At 38.4% G+C, this 20,419-nt stretch overlaps 1 protein-coding gene across 3 annotated transcripts in view; it reads left to right on the top strand.

The window, feature by feature from the left end:
- ANKFN1 (ankyrin repeat and fibronectin type III domain containing 1) overlaps positions 1-20,419 on the top strand; it is a 451,946-nt gene that overhangs the window by 286,415 nt on the left and 145,112 nt on the right. For all 3 annotated transcript variants that reach the window (XM_035301147.3, XM_035301146.3, XM_035301145.3), the window contains exons 6-7: positions 14,026-14,220; positions 15,967-16,080. In XM_035301147.3, coding sequence (XP_035157038.3) covers positions 14,026-14,220; positions 15,967-16,080 — 309 coding nt within the window. The remainder of the gene's footprint in view (positions 1-14,025; positions 14,221-15,966; positions 16,081-20,419) is intronic.

Genomic DNA, 20,419 nt, shown 5'->3' with positions numbered 1-20,419 from the left:
GGACAAATGATGGGAGATAAACCCAGGTTTCAGCCTCCAGGAAACATAACACCTAAGTCACCTTGGCTACCTGAGAAGTCAAAGAGATACTATCACATATAGACGTACACGTGTAAAAATGGCAATGAAATGTTGATTGTTTATCTATGAAGGCTTGCATACATCATCTCTGGTTTTCACACTAACCCTGCAGGATAACATTATTAACTCCATTTTGAAGATGAGGAACTTGTGATTCTGAGAGGTTAACTGACTGGCCCCAGGTCACACATCCAGCAAATGAATAGGGGTGTCAGGGACTCAGGCTCTAATCTGTAGGGTGCCAACACCTGGAATCTCTCCACACAAACTCACTGCCTTTCCACACAACCAATATGGAGGGCTGTGGCCTCTGGGCCCCTGCATTTTTCCCTTCCTACTGTTTGCTAAAGCCAAATGATGTATTTCTTTGTTCCGTTCTGTGACTAAGGTGTCAGTCCTATTGGAGAGGGCCAGGATAGAAAAACATTGTGTTTTCAAGGATTTTTAATTCACTTTATATATCAAATACAAAAGAAGCAGAAAGGCTTCTGTACATGAGTATGAGCTAGCCCAAGAGAAAAACCCATCTTCCAGCCAGAACCAGATAGGCAAACACCTGCTTTAAACTGTTCCCCAGGAGCCAAAGAGGCAGAATATACAAGAGAAGAAAAATAATGATGAGGCCTGAAGCTCTTAGAGTGTTTCACACCTCCAAAAACGCTTTTGTCTACATCATCTCCCTTGATTCTCACACTGGCTTGTGAGGTAGAAGTTGTTTTTTCATTTTTGTCAGTGAAGAAACTTTAAAGGTCAGATAGTTTTTTTTAAAGGTCAGATAGTTCTCCCAACACAACAAAGTTAGGTGTTGGAGTCAGGATTTGAACCCAATTCTGTATTAATTCCCTTGGTGTTTGTGAGAAAGCTTTGGCACACTTACCGTTACGCATTACAACACTCAATTCCTCCCTACTTTGGCTCTCCATTTGCTCCTCTTCTAAGGACAGTCATGTATTTCAAAGCAAAGTGCAGGGTATAGGGTTTCTAACAAGGTTAATTTTCTTTCTTCTCTTTCTTTGTGTATTCCCTTCTGAAATCTAGCCCAGTATTATTTTCACTATGCCAACCAAGTATCCTCACATAATTCACAAGAACATCCTCTGTAGTTTTCTCCATTTCTTAAAAGGAATCATGGTGACACAGAGGGTTTAGGGACTTAGCTCCTAAACCACCAGTCCAGCTGTTTTCTGTCTTGAACCCCTCAATTCCAGAGCCATGAGGGCATGTTCTTTATATGCATAGCTTGAAATTCAACCATGTATGTTTCCTTACTCATAGAAAAATCCCAGAAGAGGCCATCCCAACTTGCACACTGCTCTGAAGTTAAATATATACAGAACCCCAGCCTACTCATTAGATGAATCTGCTATCTTTATTCGGTAATGTTTTTCTGTTCCTCCTACCTTTTTTTTCTTTCTTTTTTTTTTTTTGAGACAGAGTTTTGCTCTCATTGTTCAGGCTAGAGTGCAATGGTGCGATCTTGGCTCACTACAACCTCCGCTTCCTGAGTTCAAGCAATTCTCTTGCCTCAGCCTCCTGCGTAACTGTAATTACAGGCATGCGCCACCACGCCCAGCTAATTTTGTATTTTTAGTAGAGACGGGGCTTCTCTATGTTGGTCAGGCTGGTCTCGAACTCCTGACCTCAGGTAATCTGCCCACCTCGGCCTCCCAAAGTGCTGGGATTACAGGTGTAATAAGTGTGAGCCACTGCGTCCAGCCTTATTTCTCCTACCATTATGCAAACAGCACAAAGTAATATTCATTCCTTGCAGAAAAAAAATATATATGAGCCGTTATTGAAGTAGAGTCCCAAGTACTTTCCTGCAGACTGGTGTGCTGAGCTTAGGAAAACAGCCACGGAATCTGAAAGGACTGTAACTTGGAAAGCCAATGTGTAGAGGCACCGCAGGACACCCATGGGTACGCCATGGATTGTTTCATTCACTCAGGATCCCAGCACTATGACTCATGCTCACTTGAACAACTGCTATCAAAGAAAGACTTGCTGCCTCTGTACAGAAAATCCCCCAGTCATAAACCCCTCCTTTTTTCTGACTAACTCATATTCTGCCCCCACCCTCAAACCAATAGCCTCCAGGAGGAATTTGCTGAATCATCAATGAAAGTCTTGCCTTTCTGAGATGGCCATTTCTTTGGCATCATTAAGGCCCTGTAAATAGTAATCATAAAGAAACTAGCTCTTTTGCAATCACGTGCAAATTTGGTCACTCCAGAGATTTTATTTCATTCTTTGACTCCAGTATCTAGTACATAGTAGATACTCAGAAAGTCTCCGTTGAAATTTGAGCCTTTGTAAGAGCCTGTCTTATGCTGCTTGGAGTCACAGATGTCAAGTCCTATTATGCACATATACATTCATTATGTGAATCATAGACAGACACAGGCACACACACACATGCTTATATACAGAATGTATGGGAAAAAACCTTTAAGTCTTCCAGTAACTTAAACTTTGGGGTATCTTTTGCAGTTAATACTGCCGTCACTGTTTTCCAGACATTGTGATGAATTCGGTTTTAGATGTAGCCTGGTTGTTTTTATTTTTACACTATTTAATAATAAGCGGTAAGAATGGTGAAATACCCCTTAGCTTCAGTCTTTCTGCCCTTTCCCTTAGCTACAGTCTCCTCCTCTCTAGTCCCACTCCCCTCCCTCTGCATTTCTTGGTGAATGCCTCCCTCTGGCTTTCTCTCAGATGCTGCCTGTGGAACTAGAAAGTGTCACTCAGAATTTGTTGTGTCCAGTTACTTCATAAAATGCAATTGCAGAATTGCTGTCAAGTGAGTATGGTGCACACACCAGTGTCACAATTTTGGCAGTCTTGTCAGGATGCACCACTTATTTCTGCAGTAGTAAGGGGTTCGTGTTTGTGCTGGGACTGGTCAGGCCACGTCTAAGAGGTGTGACTATAAACTAATGAGGCTGGATTTATGTAAACAAACACACTAGAAAGTCTACAATCCAAGCGAATGTTATCCTTCCACATGGTCCTCCTGGGAGACCCCACACTTGCTCTAACAGTGTTGCCATTGCTCTGAACACTTTGGAATTGTCCTCAGAGTTAGTTTATGAGAAAATCTGACTCGTTGCTGAGAGTCACACCTGATTTTTGTTCCAAAACAGCATTGCCTAGCGTCATCACCCTCTGTGTTCCCCAGACTTGGCTTCAAATAATTTAGAGAGATTTCCTGAAATCAAATCCACCCTCAAAGGACAAAGATTTGCAGCCAATAAGAATATATAAAGAATAAGCCTTAGACAGGCCTCTATAATGAACCCTCAATATTATTTTCTGCTTCACTAAAATAGGGGTATAAATCCTCATCCTGACTTACAAATCTGTTCTTCAAAACTCATCTTATACTGCGCACTCCTCACCCACATCATCCTCCATTCTGTTCCTGTAAGGTGCCAGGCTATCTTAGCACAGGGCCTTTGTACTGGCTATTCCATCTATGTGGAATGCTTGAATGCTTTTAATCTTGTTCATTACATGGACAAATCCTTCTTAACATTCACATTTCAGCTTAAATGTAACATCTTCAAGAGAGGCTTTCTTTGGCCACCAAGTTCAAAGTCGAAAATGATACTTTCTCATCCATCACATCACTCTCGTCATTTTTTGCATAGCACTTATCATGATTTTTCTCAATATTTTTATTTTCTTATTTTCATCTTCTGTGCATTAGTACATAAATTTCAAAGGGCAGCACCTCTCTCATTCATTACGGAATGTCCAGCCAACAGTAGATACTCAATAAATATGTAGTTAATTGAATTGATTCAATCCTAAGCCTATTTCTTTTCAGGGTTATGAATATATTATTCCTTATGAAGAGAATAATTTTACTTAATATTGGGCTCATTGACCTTTTTTATGTTTTCAAATAGTTATTTAAACACTAGGTGGCCAAAGCCTAAGTTCCTGTTCTTTGAGTTGATAGTTGTATTTTTCTGGTTTTTTGTTTTAAAATATTTAATTGACAAGATTGTATATATTCAAGGTACACAATGTGATGATTTTATATACATATGTTCTATAAAGATTATCATAATCAAATTAATTCACAGATCCATCACTACCTATGCTATACATTAGATCCCCAGATCTTGTTCATCTTCTAGTTGAAAATTTGCACCCTTTGTTAAGCATCTATTTTCTCCACCCCTAGCCCATAGCAACCACTATTCTACTCTCTGTTTCTATGTGTTTAACTTTTTAAATTCCAAATTTAAGTGAGATCATCAATTATGTCTTTCTGAATCTGACTTCTTTCATTAGAATAATGTCCTCCAGGTTCATCCATGTTGTTTTAGAGTCCTCTTTTCCTCTTCAAAAAAAATTTTTTTTAATATACATGCAACACTGAATATCTTCTCCTTGTCAGAAATAAAAACATTATAGATAAAGTTAAAAGGTGTCTTTGACAGCCTAGCCGACTCATCCCCACATGCATACACAATTTGGTTCCCATCCCCCAAATCCCCAAACGTGTCCATTGTTATCGGTACGCAGACTTTTCCCCATGAGTTTAAACGTAAACACTACAACAATAGAATTTCAGGGAGTACAGCTTTTAAATTAATCCCTTAGCAAAGGCTAAAAGTTAAATTTCTGGAGTCAGAAAGTTCTGGCTTCAAATCTCACATCTGACCTTTTGTAGCTGTGGGAAAGTTCCTTAACTTTTCTGTGCCTCCATTTCTCCAATTGTAAAACGGATATAATAATTGTACCTAACTTGTATTATTATATATTGTCATGTAATAATTACCCACAAACAGCAACTAAAAATAGTAAATGTTTGTCTCATGAGTCTGAAATCTGGGAATGGTTTTAGCTGGATGGTTATGGCTCAATCACAATTTCATGTGACTCCATGAGATTGCTCTCAGTTTCAGGACTGATTGGGCTAGAGGATCCACTTCCAAGCTTACTCATAGTGGCTACTGGCAAGAGCCCTGCATTTCTTGCTATATGAGTCTCTTCATATGGCTACTCTATGACGTGGTAGTAGGCTTCCCCCAGAGAAAATGATCAGAGAAAGAGAGATCAACCAAGGTAGAAGCAACAGTGATGTTTATAACCTAATCCCAGAAGTGACATAGTGTAATTTCTGCAGAATTCTGCTGATCTCACAGAACAACGCTGGTACAGTGTGGGAGAGAACTGTACAAAGGTATGAATACAAGCAGACATAGGTCACTGCAGGCCCTCATGGAGGCTGGCTACCATATTATCCATACAGGATTATTGAGAATTAAGTGGAATAATACCATTAAAAATTTATCACATTACCTGGCCAGTTGTAAATGATTTCCAAAAATTGTTAGCCAACATAATTCTCAAAAACAAAATAAAATGACCCAAGAGTTTCTGGTAAAGAATTTAAATATTTTACCCATTTGTTATATAGCACTTTTTAAAATTTGTAGACTTCTATGTTCTAAAACTATACTGTCTAACACAGAATCCGCTAGCCACATATGACTATCAAACATTTGAGATCTGTCTATTCCATTGACCAATGGAACAGAATTGAGAGCCCAGAAATGAAACCATGAATGGATGGTAAATAGATTTTCAACAAAGCTACCAAAAACATACAATGGAAAAACAATAGTCTCTTTAATAAATGGTGTTGGGAAAACTGGATATCCACCTGCAGAAGAATGAAATTGGACCCTTATCTCATACCATATGCAAAAACAAACTCAAAATGGAGTAAAGACATAAACACAAAACCAGAAACTGTAAAACTACTAGAAGAAAACACAGGGGAGAAACTACATGGCATTAGTTCTTTGCATGTGACCCCAAAGGCACAGATAGCAAAAGCAAAAATAGGCAAATGGGATTAAAACAAAGAAGGTTTTTCACAGCCAAAGAGACAACAGTTTTAAGAGACAACCTATGTATTGGGAGAAAATATTTGCAGCCCATACATCCAGTAAGCGGTCAATATTCAAAAAATGTAAAGAACTCAATTCAACAGGAAGAAAACAAATAAACCAATTTAGAAAGAGGCAAGGAACTTAAATAGGATTTTTTAAAAGAAGATATATAAATGACCAACAAATGTATATTTTTTAAATGCTCAATATCTCTAATATTCAGGAAAATGCAAATTAATATCACAATGAGATATCATCTAACACTGGTCAGACTGGCTATAATCAAAAAGAGGAAAGATAAGTGTTGGTGAGGATGGAGAAAATGGAACACTTGTGCACTATTAGTGGGGATGTAAATTAGCACAGCCATTACAAAAACTGAAGTTCCTCAAAAAACTAAAAATAGAATTAACATGTGATCTAGTAATCCTACTTCTGTGAATTTACCCAAAAGACTTGAAATCACTGTCAAAGAGACGTCTGCACTCCCATGTTTACTGCGGCACTGTTCACTATAGCTAAGTTATGAAATCAACCTAAGTGTCAATTAACAGATGAATGAATTTTTTTAATGTTCATAATGGAATACTATTCGGTCTTAAAAAAGAAAGAAAATGCTGTCATTTGTGATAAAAATGGATGGAATTGGAGAACACTATGCTAAGTGAAACAAGCCATGCACAGAAAGACAAATATCTCATGTTCTCATGTATTTAGGGTCTCATGGCCTCTCAAATAATAAAACTCAAAGAAGCAGAGAGTGGAATGGTGGCTACAGAGTCAGGGAGTTGGAGACAATGGGAAGATTATAGTCAAAGCATACAAAATCTCAGTTAGACAGGAGAAATAATTGGTTTTATTAAATTTATTGTGCTGTATCATGAATATAGTTAATAACAGTGCATTGTACATTTCAAAGTTGGTAAAAGAATAAATTTCAAATGTTCTAACCACAAAAAAGCATATATATTTGAGGTGATGAATATGTCTAGTTAACTTAATTATTCCACATTGTATTTACAAATCACAACATTACTTTGTAATCCATAAATACAAAGTTACTATCAACTTAAAATAAAATTTTAGAAAAGTAATATGTCTAGTGCAAATTAAGTGTTCTAAATGTAAAATTACATTGATTTCAAAGTCTTAGTACCAAAAATAACATAAAATGTAAAATTATAAATTTTATAGATTACACATTGAAATGGTAGCATTTTTGATATATCAAGTTAAGTAAAATACATTATTAAAATTAATTTCACTTTTTTTTGCTTTTTTATTGTCATTACTAGGAAATTTTAAATGATGTGGCTCACACTATATGTCTATGGACAGCACTGAAAATATTGGCAGAAGACATAGTTATTTTTTTTCATTACTTAAACCCCCTATGTTTTTATGCGGCAGTCTCCTTTGAGAGACTTTGAATTTCCTAAATAATCTAATCAGGTGTCTTGCATGTTGTGCTTTTAGAGAGGGTGTCCTCTATTTTCCCATATGAGTTTGATGAGTTCTGAAAGTTCCTCTCTGTGTCATTTGTTCTGGCTTCTTAAGAAATCACCAGTTACAATCTAAGTTATATAAGGACTTTGTGAGTCAACTTTCTGCTGGAAAGTTGCAGAGAACAGTCTAGAGCCCCATGTCTGGGTGTAATAAGTTTAGGAGAAGAAAGTTTCACAGTAATTTAAATGAAACATTAATCTCCAGAGCTCTAAAACCTTTTTGGAACCACACCTTAATGTCCTTGGGAAAATCTGAAAATGTAATAACAGGTTGACACCTAAGTGAAGTCAAAATGAGTCTTGTGTCCTGAATCTTAAGACAGGTAAATTAGAGCTTAGCTTTTGTGTTTCTCTGGTATAAGCGTTTTTGAATTAAAAATATTTAATTTTTAGAACACTCCTACATTGCTTTATCATTCCTACCTTAAAACAAATCAGTGGTGAAGTTCTTGGAAGATTATCACTTATAGTCAGCAAAAATACATTATATTAACCTCCCAGAGTATATTCACTACAATGCAAGGTTTAAATCTAAGTGGCCTTGTTTTCTGCCTTGAAATAACAGATAGGGTTCAAATTGATATCACTTACTAGTATATATATCTGAACAATAGCTAGGATGGAAAAATTTTATTTGAGGCAAGACGGGTTTTTGATGGAAGAACATAGAGTTATGTTATAAAACAAGTATTTTGATTTATTTTGTGTGCCTCTAAAAATGTAAGATCAATGGATGTAATAATAGTAATGCAACCCTACACTAAGAGAGTCTTCCATGTAAAGATTATCATTAATTTGTTACAAGTTATAAGACAAATGCCATTGTTATGGATGTTTTACTGATGAGAAATTGGGCTCAGTACAGCAGAGTAACTGCTTAGGGTCACGCATATGTAAGGGCAGCACTTGATCTCTAGGACCCCAAAGCCCTTTTACCACATTGCTTGCAGTTTAGAAATACAAGAACATCTGCACAACATTTCAGTCAATGGTCTCAATGGTAGGCTATGTATATGAAGGTGGTCCCATAAAATTATAAGGAAGCCAAAAAATTCCTTTTGCCTAGTGATGTTGTAGCTGTCATAACATCACAGTGTAATGCATCATTCATGTTTGTTCTGATGCTGGTTTAAACAAACCTGCTGTGTTTCCAGTCATATAAAAGTATGGCATATACAATTATGTACAGGACACACTACTTGATAATGACACTAAACTACTATGATACTGTTTTATATATTTATTAGACTTACCATTATTTTAGAGTGCACACCTTCTACTTATTAAAACAATGGTTAACTACAAACCATCCTCAGGTCCTTCAGGAGGGACTCTAGTAGAAGGCATTGTTATAAAAGATGACATCTCCATGTGTGTTACTGCCCCTTAAGAACTTCCAGTGAGATACAATGTGGAGGTGGAAGACAGTGATATTGATAATGTTGACCCAAGGCATAGATATAGGCTTATGTATGTGTTTGTGTTTTAATTTTTAACAAAAACAGTTTAATTTTTTTTAATTTTTCAAAAGCTTATAGAATAAGGACATAAAGAAAATATTTTTGTACAGCGGTACAGTTTGTGTTTTAAGCTGTATTACAAGAAACCCAAAAAGTTTTAAAAATGTAAAAGTTTATGAAGTAAAAGAGTTACAGTAAGCTATTATTGAAGAAAGAATGTTTTATAAATTGAATGTAGCTTAATTGCATAGTGTTGATGAAGTCCACGGTAGTGTCAGTAATGTCCTACATCTTCACTCACCACTCATGCACTGACTCACCCAGAGCAACTTCCAGTCCTGTAAGCTCCATTCAGGGTAAATGCCCTATGGAGTCCTACCACGTTTTATCCTTGACGCCACAGTTTTAGTATTTTTAGTGGACCTTTTCTATGTTGTAATAGATTTAGATATACAAATACTATTGTGTTATAACTGCCTACAGTAGTCAGTACAGCAACATGCTGTACAGGTGTGTAGCCTGGGACCAATAGGCTATACCACATAGCCTGGCTGTGTAGTAGCTATACCTGCTAGGCTTGTGGAAGTACACTCTGTGATGTTTGCATAACCATGAAATTGCCTAACAATGCACTTCTCAGAACATTTCCCTGTCAGTAAGTGACACAGGACTATCAGAGGAAAGAGATTTCATTTCAGGATAAGGGAACTTTAAAATTCAGTTGTATGAAAATGGGCAAGGTCATCTTAGTAAATAGTGAGTTCCCCTCAGGTAGGAAATTATATAGGACCAAGGGTACTAAAGGAGAGGCATCTAAGGTTGGTTTTAAGGTATCCTTCTAACTCTTGAGATTAAATGATTATCTTAGTGCCTCATTTCTCATTGTTAAAAGAGGAAAATGCCAATAATAATGGGAAAGCTGTCACTACATTGAAAAACGGCACATCATGAGTAATGGACAAATGTGTCTCTTTTTTTTCTTTTTCAAGCAAACCAGATGAATTGTTCTCTAAAATCCTTAATTAAAAATTAAAATTAGTTTACATTTTACATTCATTGTATTTTCAAGCTTTAAGCAATGATATCAACCAGGCCCAAATTTAGCAATTGCGGGCAATGGCAGAATTAACAAACTACAAGTACCAATCCATAGGTTAGATTCTAATGGTGAAGAAAGTCCCTTCCCTGATCATTATTTATCTCAGGATTTAAACAGTAACTATAATTGTATTCTTTGAACACAAAGTTCCTGCCACTCCCCCCACACCATCCCATAGTTAATTAGCTGGGTAGGTCTTATAACAAATATTCACTCAGAAGCACCGGGTGGTAGAAATGCTGTTAATAATTAAACACCACAATAGCACAGAGCCTGTTTCAAGAGCCACTGAGTGGTCTTGCCCCTGCTGGACTGCTTACCACACAGTCACAGACCCTCCATTGTGCTGGCATGGCTGCTCAGAGGGATAGCTGCTTGGCTAGAGAAGAGACCAACTGCAATGAGAGAAAAGGGCAAGCCTTGCAAAGAGATCAGGAGCATGGACTCCAGGGAAAAGTATCTTGTGGGTGGAAGTGAAAGGGGAATGAATCCAAGAAAAAGAGAAGTGGATGGGCAGGAATGATAAAACAGACATAGCCTTCCTATTTTCTAAATCCAGCCAGCCAAACTGAGTTCACCCATCTCATGCCAAATAGATAGCAATCAGGAAACTGTAATATATAAATAATAGGTTGATTTGTATTCCATTGGGTTTAGAGAAAATTCACTGAGTTCTTTAAGGTTTAGATGAAGATCATGAATAAGTCATCCCATCTCCCCGGGGTCTCAATTTCCTCATCTTTAAAATGAGGAGGTTGAAAATGTCCCCATTCCAGGGTGGCAAAAATAGAAATGTGATTTCCAGAACAATTTTCAAGCTTTCGAAAAGCCTAACTATCACACCATTACTCAAGATAAACTACACAGTCTACTATAATTATCATATTTACTTTCTTCTGCTTAAAATATATTAACCCACTTCATTAGGTTGATTATCTCATTCTGAACAGATGCTTCTATTGACGGTTATATAGGTCATTAATAATAGGGAGAAACATGATCACTTTATAAGTCAGCTGGTTTGGTAGACCAAAAAAATCTTTCAAAAGAGGGTGTTTTATTAAGCTATTAAAAATCCACTGGAAAAAAATAAACAAAGGTTTGTTTGGTGAAATGGTTGGAAACCACTGGCTCTCTGACTTATCCATGCGATTACTTCTAACAACAGATGCAAATGATAGTCTCAAGGGCACCTGTGGTCTTAACCTGGAGAAAAGGGATAGAGTTTTACAAAGTTTCCCTTTTTTCAAAATCTTCAGTTTTTGAAAACACTTTCCATTCTTCTCCATAATAGACCTATTTAATTTCTAAATAATATGCTTAATCAAAATCTGCATGTAAAATGTGGTGCTCCAAGGAGACACATTCATTTATATTGTGTCTTCAGAGATGATCACTCTACCCCCCCACTTCACCCTCCATCACCACCGTATTACGTTAGAGTTTAGGTATCCCAGTTTGAGGTGCACTGGAATCTAAATAATCTTGGAGAGCTCACCCAACTGTAAAATTCTGTTTTTAGTCTCTGAAGAGGCAAAATGCATTATCATGAAGAGGTGGAATCCCTTTACCATAATAACTTAAATTGCATCTAAAGCTTAGAAGGAAAGCGAAAATGCAGAAACAAAATGTGTGGTTCTAGGGAAAGCAGAAAAATTGTCAGAAGGAGCCAAGCAGAGCTCAAGAGAAGCTGTCCATCTGAAATGCCACCTGGAATTCACACCAGTAATAACTGTTGTGGATATAAAAATTAATAGGGGGGATTTCATAGTATTAGAAAAATTTATTTTTATAAATCATGTGTCTATCACCCAAGTGTTGACGCATGCATGCAATTCAAACATCAGGCATACAATAAAAAGCTCACTGAATAACTTAACAAGGACAATTCCCCCATTTTCTCGATAATGTGGAGTGGAAGAAGGAGGGGGGAGTGGGTAGAGAGTGCAGTTACTGGGTCAATTAATCAACCTGAAAACTGTGACACAAACTCTGACGCCTAACCTATGTCTAAAAATACACAAATGTATACGAATTTGTTTTAAACTGTCAATGCCTATATTTAGGACCTTCCCAGCAAGGCTATAATGAGACTGTGTTTGAGGGCTTCAGTCATAGCAGACTCTACCATTAATCTGAAGTTAGTTAAATTAACAGCATTTAGTACTGACTTGTCAATCTCACTGCTCCAGGAAATTGCACCTTGAGGCTACTAATATTGCCAATTTTTCCACTGGCGTGTGCGCCCGCGTGTGTGTATATGTATTTTTTTTCTCCAGAACCTCTGCGTTCATACCCCATCATTGCTTCCCTACGTCCACAGCACTTACATTATCATTTATTCTGGCCTCCTTTAGCCTTCCCCGGGGATTCTGCATAGTGTAGCTGCTCAGTGAAAGAGTTTTTTAGCTTTATATTTATTTGTTTATTTTTCTGTCATGGCTCATGACTGAGGCTTTTAAAAAAAAGTGTGACAGTATTTAGAGTACATGATTGACTGCTACAGCAACATTCATTAACCATGACAAATCTGCAGCAAAACACAGTCCTGAGTGTTCTAAACAGCAACTTTAAAAAGAAAGAAGAAAGAAAGAAAAAGAAAAGACTCAGCTAATTTTTCATTGACCTCATCTGTAAATAAATTTAGACTGATGGTGCAGAGGCAATAATAAATTAGTATTCATTTCCTGTAATTAATGCAAACATGCCTATGAACACAGAGAATATGAATATATAACCACCTAATTTCCATTTCAAAATACACCTAAAAATTTTCACTTGAGTTATCTTCACAATATGTTGCCCCTTAATTAGAAGAATGAAATAGTTGGATTTCTTTCCCACCCACCAGGGAGAAATATTGTTTTGGTCACAGGGAGTGTCAAATACATTTCAGCAACAGATCTGCAGGACTTTATTCTGGTTTACTTGACTGTAGTGTGATTCCCCTATCATATTCCCATGCTGAGGCTGTCTTTTATCACTTAACCAAGAGGGGCTCTGAAGTGACCAAGTGACCATCATGGCAGAACCTCATATGCATAACAGCCATGAGGAGATGGCTCATGGCAGAACCTGATATGCATAACAGCCATGAGAGGCAGCCTCACTGCTCAGCACGAGAAAGGGAAACGTTCCTACCCATTCATTGACACGAATACAAGAGTAGGATGGCTAAACAATTTGAAGTAAATCAAATGAAGACTATCACATATTGGGTAAAATAGAACTAGCAAGCTCTACAACCTGTCTCAGCAAGAGGAGCTCATATAATGTATCCTCTTGAGCATCGGTATCTCTGGAGACCATTCCTGCCATCATACCGCAATCAAAGATCAATTTCTGATCACACTGGACTCAGCCAGCCATCAGAACTCACTAGCTCAACTGTGGCAGCAGTAGTGGAACTCTTTGTAAGCAATAAATAAATGGATTAACAATGATAAAATTGTGCCTCCAGGATACACATACAAAAATGTCTATAAGCTGGGAAGGATGTGCTAAAGACAGAAAATTTGAATCGGGTTCTACAAAAAATAACACAAAACTTCACCAGTATACAACTTGCCTCATGGACAACTTTTCCTAGGGTATTCCTGGCCCTACAGAGTTTTGCCCCTGCATGTTTGTCCCTCTAAAGGTCATGGAAACAAATGTGTACGCTCTGGATTAGAAGTGGTCCTCTTGAGTACTTGATGGTGGAATTCTAATTAGCTGAGTTAAGCAGCTAATTGAGGCGTGCGTTACAGGAGAACAGAGAGCAATGGGAATATATTAATTTAATGAATTTGCCACTTAATCTGAATGTGTCACTAATTAGACCTTCGATAAGACAATTGATAATAAACACAGATCCCACTTTTCCCAGGCATTTTTTTTTAATTATAGTAGACTCTGGGATATATCCTTCCAACCAAGCAGCATTTCCCCAGAAAGAAAAAGAAGTAATCCCATTTCTTTCCCTTTAGTTGTCAGCCTGGAAAGCCGAGCAATGCACCTCAACACACTGGTCCAGGAAGCCCAGGAGAGGGTGAGTGAACTGTCTGCCCAGGTGGAGAACGAAGGATTCACTCTGGACAACACAGAGAAAGAGAAACAGCTGAAAGCTTGGGAGTGGAGGTATCGGCTCTACAGACGCATGAAAACAGGCTTTGAGCATGCCAGTGAGTATAAGCAGAAAACGTCTACATTTCACTAGACTGAGCTTCAGTTTGAGACAGCCAGACCTTCTTTTACTAGTTTTTTTTTTTTTTTTTTCAGCTCTACAGGGTCATGGATGGCCGTTGTCAGCCTGTGTGGAGCAAGGGCTCTGAGACGCTGTCAAAGGGTCTTTTGTCTTGCTTGAGTTTCTGGCTCCTGATGGGTGCTCTGACCACAGCCATGAGGCTTCATGCCTCTGGCCTCTCTCCACCATGTCACACTCATCTAGCACTTTCCACCCGCTATGCCCTAATGCCTAATGACCTGGATGGTCTGATGCCCTAGGTGGCTATATTTTGGGATAGGGAGGTGGAAAAATATTTGTTTGCCTATTTGTCCAGTTTCTGCTTCAAGCTCGAGTTTAAGTTGTTTTCAACTCTCCACTGCCTTTTTTATATAGAGCTATAAAGTGAACTTCAGTTAACGCAGGCAACTGAGAAGGACAGTCAATCAACCCATGAATTATGCTTTTGTCTGCATTTCCATTCTCTTTACCAATTCTTTTTGTTAGTTTAAGAACAGCCTTCTTTTTGGATAATACTCATTAGCACTGGAAAGTAATGCTGAGTGTAGCTCCTGATATAAAAACAAAATACAAAATTCAAACACTTGTGAAATATTAAACTCTCATTTGAGAAGAAGGTCTTATCTAAACAACAAAAACAATTCGGCTTGAAATTTTAAATATGAGGGAAAGTTCATTAGTTTGAAAATTCTCTGCCTCTGCTGCAGGAACCTTAGCTGTGATGTAGACAAAGACCAAAGGCAATGAGGATGTTTTCTTAAGTACTACTGTACAGTAAGCAAATCTAGGCCTAATCCTTTCCCTCGGAGCAAATAACATTAATGAACGTTTGCTTTCAACATCAACACTCTCCAGCAAAGCTGATGTACAGATTTGTTCAAAGAGATTCAGCACTTGCTTTAATAAATGCATTTGCTGTTGTGCCTCATTTAGGACAGATTAATACTAGAAACAGACGTGTTTTCAGACTTGATGTCAATTTTTATAATTTTGTAATTTTCTAAATTAGAAAACACCTTCTGGGTGATAATTAAGCAATACCTGAAGCTATCAGGAGTCCTTTAAAACCTGAGGTTAGTGGGTATGACATCCACTCACAAATTTTTTCTCAGAAAATACTTCTCATTTGTAATAGGAGACAGCCTGAGAGCAAGGTGAGTTAGAATTCTGTCTATACTGGAAAGAGTCCAGAAGTAGGCATCTGAAGCCAGGGGCTTTCATCTGGCTTGAACAAGAAATTTGGCCACTTGGGGCTGCAGTTTCCTCATACGGAAAGAGAGTGTGCTATTACCTGCCCTTTCTACCTAGCAGGGCTGCAAAAAGCCTCCAGTGAAACGAGGTACTTTAAAGGGTCTCCACTGACAATGTCAGGAGCCTGCTATCACTTCCTGCCCTTCTCACTGATCCTGCCCAATCTCCTATTGTGTTTGCAGGATACTTTAGGAAGGCTTAACTGGTATTATTTACCTTTTCAGAAAATGTTCTAATGCTCACATAAGACCACAATGACAACAAATAAAAGCCATTGAGACATCTAATGAAAATGTTCAAAAGCAAAAGCTATTAGGCTCTACAAACAGATGTGTCCATAGTGTGTATTTCAGGGTATCCTCTGAAGAGGGAGGAACGTTGTTTGAAAAGGATTTGCTATGTTAAGATCCTTGTGTTTTTCCTTCTGTCCCAGGAGCCCCTGAGATGCCAACCAACGTCTGTCTCATGGTGACCAGCAGCACATCACTCACTGTCAGCTTCCAAGAGCCTCTTAGCGTCAATGCAGCTGTAGTAACCAGGTATAAAGGTACTGGATCCAAGACATTTTTTCATCACTCCTTTAAAATCATCTGCTGTTTGAGAATCAATTGTGCATTTTGTGTGTTTGTTTTTCCTGCTGATAAGAATGTTTTTATCCCATTGGCTTTTGGCGTTGAAATATTTCCATAGGCACTCATGTAAAGGAGCAGCCAAGTGACTGAGAATGTCACAAAAAGGAAGACCCGCAAGACCAGGCTGTCATTTCAAGTCCCTCAATTCCTGTTTCATTCATGTTTGCAGAGGACCTGCTCTATCCATAGCATGGCTGGGGACAGGTCTGAGTAGGAGGCACTGAAGAATCAGACTTGATCCAAGGATCTGAGGGGCTGTGATATGGAACATGCTAAACAGGGGTAATAAAAACCAATACCTAAAGCCAGTAACAGAGTTGAGGTTTTTCAAAAATCCAGATAAAGTACATCGGAGGTCAGGAAAGAACAAAGGGAAGGTAAAATGATGGTAAGGGTCCCCTGGGATGGAGGTGACATTCAGGCCTGGTTTTGAAGGATAAGTAGGCTTTGGACTGGAAGATACTGTGGGAAAAGTAAATTACAAAAGGAAAAGATAGTGAACACTGTAAAACAAATGGAAAGGTGTAAAAACAAGAACATACCTGGACAGGTAGAGCAAACGAAGGGAACGTGTAGAGGGAATAAAAAATAGCATGACTTCAAATGAGTGTAGATTCATGACAAGGTGCAGTAAGATGTTAAGATTAGAGAATGAAACTAGGATTAACAGGTAAGGATGGAATGAAGCTTGAAATTGAGGCTCCAGAGTTTAGACTTTATGTGATGAATTCTGCAGAGCGATTGAATAAGGTAGGGATGGGATCAGAGGTAGACTTTTGAAAGACTGAAGTGGTAATACTGTTTGACTTATTGAGAGAAATATAGATTTGGAATAAAGAAATAAATTATGAACCTGTTCAAGAGGGAGGTCATGACAGCCTGACCCAGCTAAGATGGCAGCACTGAGAAAAGAAAGGGAAACCCAGAGGACAAAGTATGGCAGAGCTATTGTGCTTACAACAGTGAATGCTAAAATAGCACCTACTCTGCACCAGGCACCATCTAAAGCCTCTGAAAGTTTTAACCCTATTTAATCCTCACAATGACCTCGTGAGATAGGTACTGTTATAATTCCAACTTTGCAGGCGGAGAAACAGAGCCAATGAGAAATTAAGGAATTTGCCTAAGTGCTTACAACAGAGCCAGAATCATCACGTTATGCTGACTCTTGAATACGAGGAACAAAAAAGGAAAGCTATTTTCCAGCTTTGCAAGGACATACGGAATGACTCTGAACAGCCCTAAAAGCTGATAAAACTCTCCACACATATTCCAAGGTTCCAGGCTACAGTGTGGACTTTCCTTTGCATGCAGGTCACTATGGCTCTCTCTGCCCACAAACGTGTCCAAGTAGTGCACATGCCTTCCTTGATCCTTCTCAGGCCTGTCCCTCGGGGGAACTTCATATATCTCTGCAAACTATATTTGGCCTACACCCTGTAGCTTTCTTGGGTACTCAGAATTTTCCAGATAACACCACTCTGTTTGTAATATGTTAGATAAGACAGCATTGAATTGGTTATCCCTGGATTTTCTGGATCAGTCTAAGAGAAAGCAGCCTTAGGGTACTAAGGAGGGCAGATAAATGAAACCACCCAGGATGGCCCCCCACAGCCATCCTTTGAAACAACTCTGATACCTTCTCTTGGTTGCCTCATCTGCCAAGACGGAAATTCAGAGCAAGTGTTTGTAGGCGATGTTAGACGTGGGCATTTTATTTCTCTCTACCTCTCTCCAGCTCAAGATTAAAATGAAGAGTTTCTTCATTGCTGTCCACCTTGACATTTCCTTCTTACTTTTGATGAGTGAGCTACCAGGAACCAATATGTCCAGAATGTGAGCAATTTAATACTTGCCCATAATGCCGGCAAATTCTATCCACATTCACATATTAACACTTTTCATCTCAGGAGACTTGCATTCGGGTGAGGTTGAAATAAAAGGTCACAAGTGGGTTCTGTCAGAGGCTGGAGAGGATTAATTAAGCATTATAAATAGAATTGTCTGTTGCATTATGGAGTAGGTTTCCTTGTGTTAATTTATAAGGTCATAAATTGAGTCCTCAACCTGACCGCTCTCAAGCGTTATTTAAAACAGCTGGCAGCCTACTGTATCCACGGGGACAGCAGGGCAGCGTTTAATTCAGGGGTTGAAGTAAGTATTTAATTATGAAAATATTAGCAAAATTACCCGGAGACGGGCTAATTATTTTGTTTGCATTCAAAAGAAAAAGAAAAAAAAAGAGAAGAAACAATTGCGAAAGCTACAGAATGAAATGGCAATTATCTAATTGGTTAGAGGGAAAGCTTACCCCCGCAGTATTTAGGATTTGGCAAAAACATCTCATACTATTCTCCAGAATTTCTGGGTTAAGCAAAACCTCAAGCCTATTTTGACAACTCAATGTTTTCCTCCTTTATGTTTAAGCTAGAGTGTATTTGAAAGAAAATCTGAATTCTTCTCTTTCTCCTTTCTTTATACTCAGCTCATCTACATATTGTTTGATAAGAGTTTGTTGTTATATAGCGATCTTTGTAAGAGCGTCTCTTTTTACATTTTCTTCACACCATGGGGACCGTGCTCCAGGCCGACTGCCATCACAACTGGGACATTCAAGGCATCAGTTTCCATGTAAAACCTAGGAAACAGTTTCAGTGAGACCCACATGATTTTTTTCTGAATTTCCCCCTGAATGCAGTAAAACAGGGCTAGAAGAGTTACTGCCTGTTTCTAGGTATTTTCTCCTTGGATTCAAAGGAGGCTTGCATCTTTTAGTCTCATCTCACCCGTTTTTATGGCTTACAGAGGGAAACCGAGAGTTATTTCAGATGCTTTGATGCTTTGGACAATTGCCAGAATTTTGTTCCACATTTTTTTCTCACTGCCTTGGGTCACCTGCCTGAACCTCTCATTTGCAGATTATGTCATTTCTCTGCTAAAGCAGAAAACATTTGCAAAAGTGATTTTACTGTTCCTTGCAGGGTTGGGGGATTGTTAGGAAGGCATCCTGAAAGAGGTGCAGTACAGTATCTCCTTTCCATCCACAAGATGAAACATTTTCTAGTTTGTTTGTTTGTTTTCTTAATTGGGCCTCAAAGTGGCCACAGCTTGGGGTTTGCTAATTACAACATGGTGCAGTAATTGCTGCATTGGCTGTGTGCAGTACCTGGGTTCTGGGTGGTACCCTTGCCCACTTCTTCTCCTACCTCCTTCCCTAACAGATTAGAAACCACCAACCTAGTTCCTCCCTAGAAAGATTGCAATAGCAAATTGTTTAACTGCTCTTCATTTGATGACATTTTTTAAAATTAAAAAATATCTCTCCTTGCAGAAACTGCCAGGATCTTTCAGGATCTGGTAGTGTATCTGCTTCTGCAGAGACCAGGCCCATAGCTCTGCCAATCACCACCTTCACTTTCTTTCTCAGGAGAAGTAGCCAAAAAATTCCAGGGAGGTATATAAGGGTATTTCAGCTTCTAGGAAGGAGAGTCTACCATTGAGACATTAAAACCCTCAGGGTTGATCATTTATAATAATAATAGTGTGAACTTGATCACAACCTGATGATCTGAGCCACCTTTCCTACAAGACTTGAGAAAACCCCGACCTCACAGAGCATGGGTGTCCATTGCTCTGCGATTTATATTCTTTTTACCCTTTCTATTCTTTTTTCTCAGACACCTTGTAGTTGGGTGAATATTTATCGATCAAGAAAAATGCATTCCATTCAAGAATATAAGTATTTCTATGATTAATTAAGTGAAGGACTAATCTGATCATAGGTATGAGGTAGTTACCCTTATTACTAGATTGAAGTGATACAATTCCATGAAGCAAAAATATTTATAACTTTCTTTAGACTGTTTGGGGAGACAGAGGTGGGGAGGAGGCCAAAGGTTTGCAAATGAGAGCAATGAGGAAGAGCAGGAAATGTTATGTCCAGAGGACATGAAACTTAGTGGATTAACATTTTTTGTGTTGCAGTGAAAACATGAAAGTGAGATTAGTGACTAATTGTATGAGGGGGGAACATAACAAGTCAGGTGGGGGTGAGAGGATGAAAAATGAAAGGCAACGCTGCCCAAGAGTGACTTCTTCTAAGCTGCTAAGGTCCTACATCCTTAGGCATCCTGCTTCCATTCACCAGTTGCTGGGTTGTCAGGATCCAGCCAATTTATTCTCCAGCCACATTGTAGACCACCTTAAAACCTTTCTCCAATCATCTATATTGTCAATAATGGCTTTTCTGCATTT

This window comes from Callithrix jacchus, chromosome 5 (assembly GCF_049354715.1).
Source record: "Callithrix jacchus isolate 240 chromosome 5, calJac240_pri, whole genome shotgun sequence".
NCBI classification, from domain to species: Eukaryota; Metazoa; Chordata; class Mammalia; order Primates; family Cebidae; genus Callithrix; species Callithrix jacchus.
The sequence above is the reverse complement of the archived record's forward strand: the minus strand, read 5'-3'. Positions and strand labels throughout refer to the sequence as shown.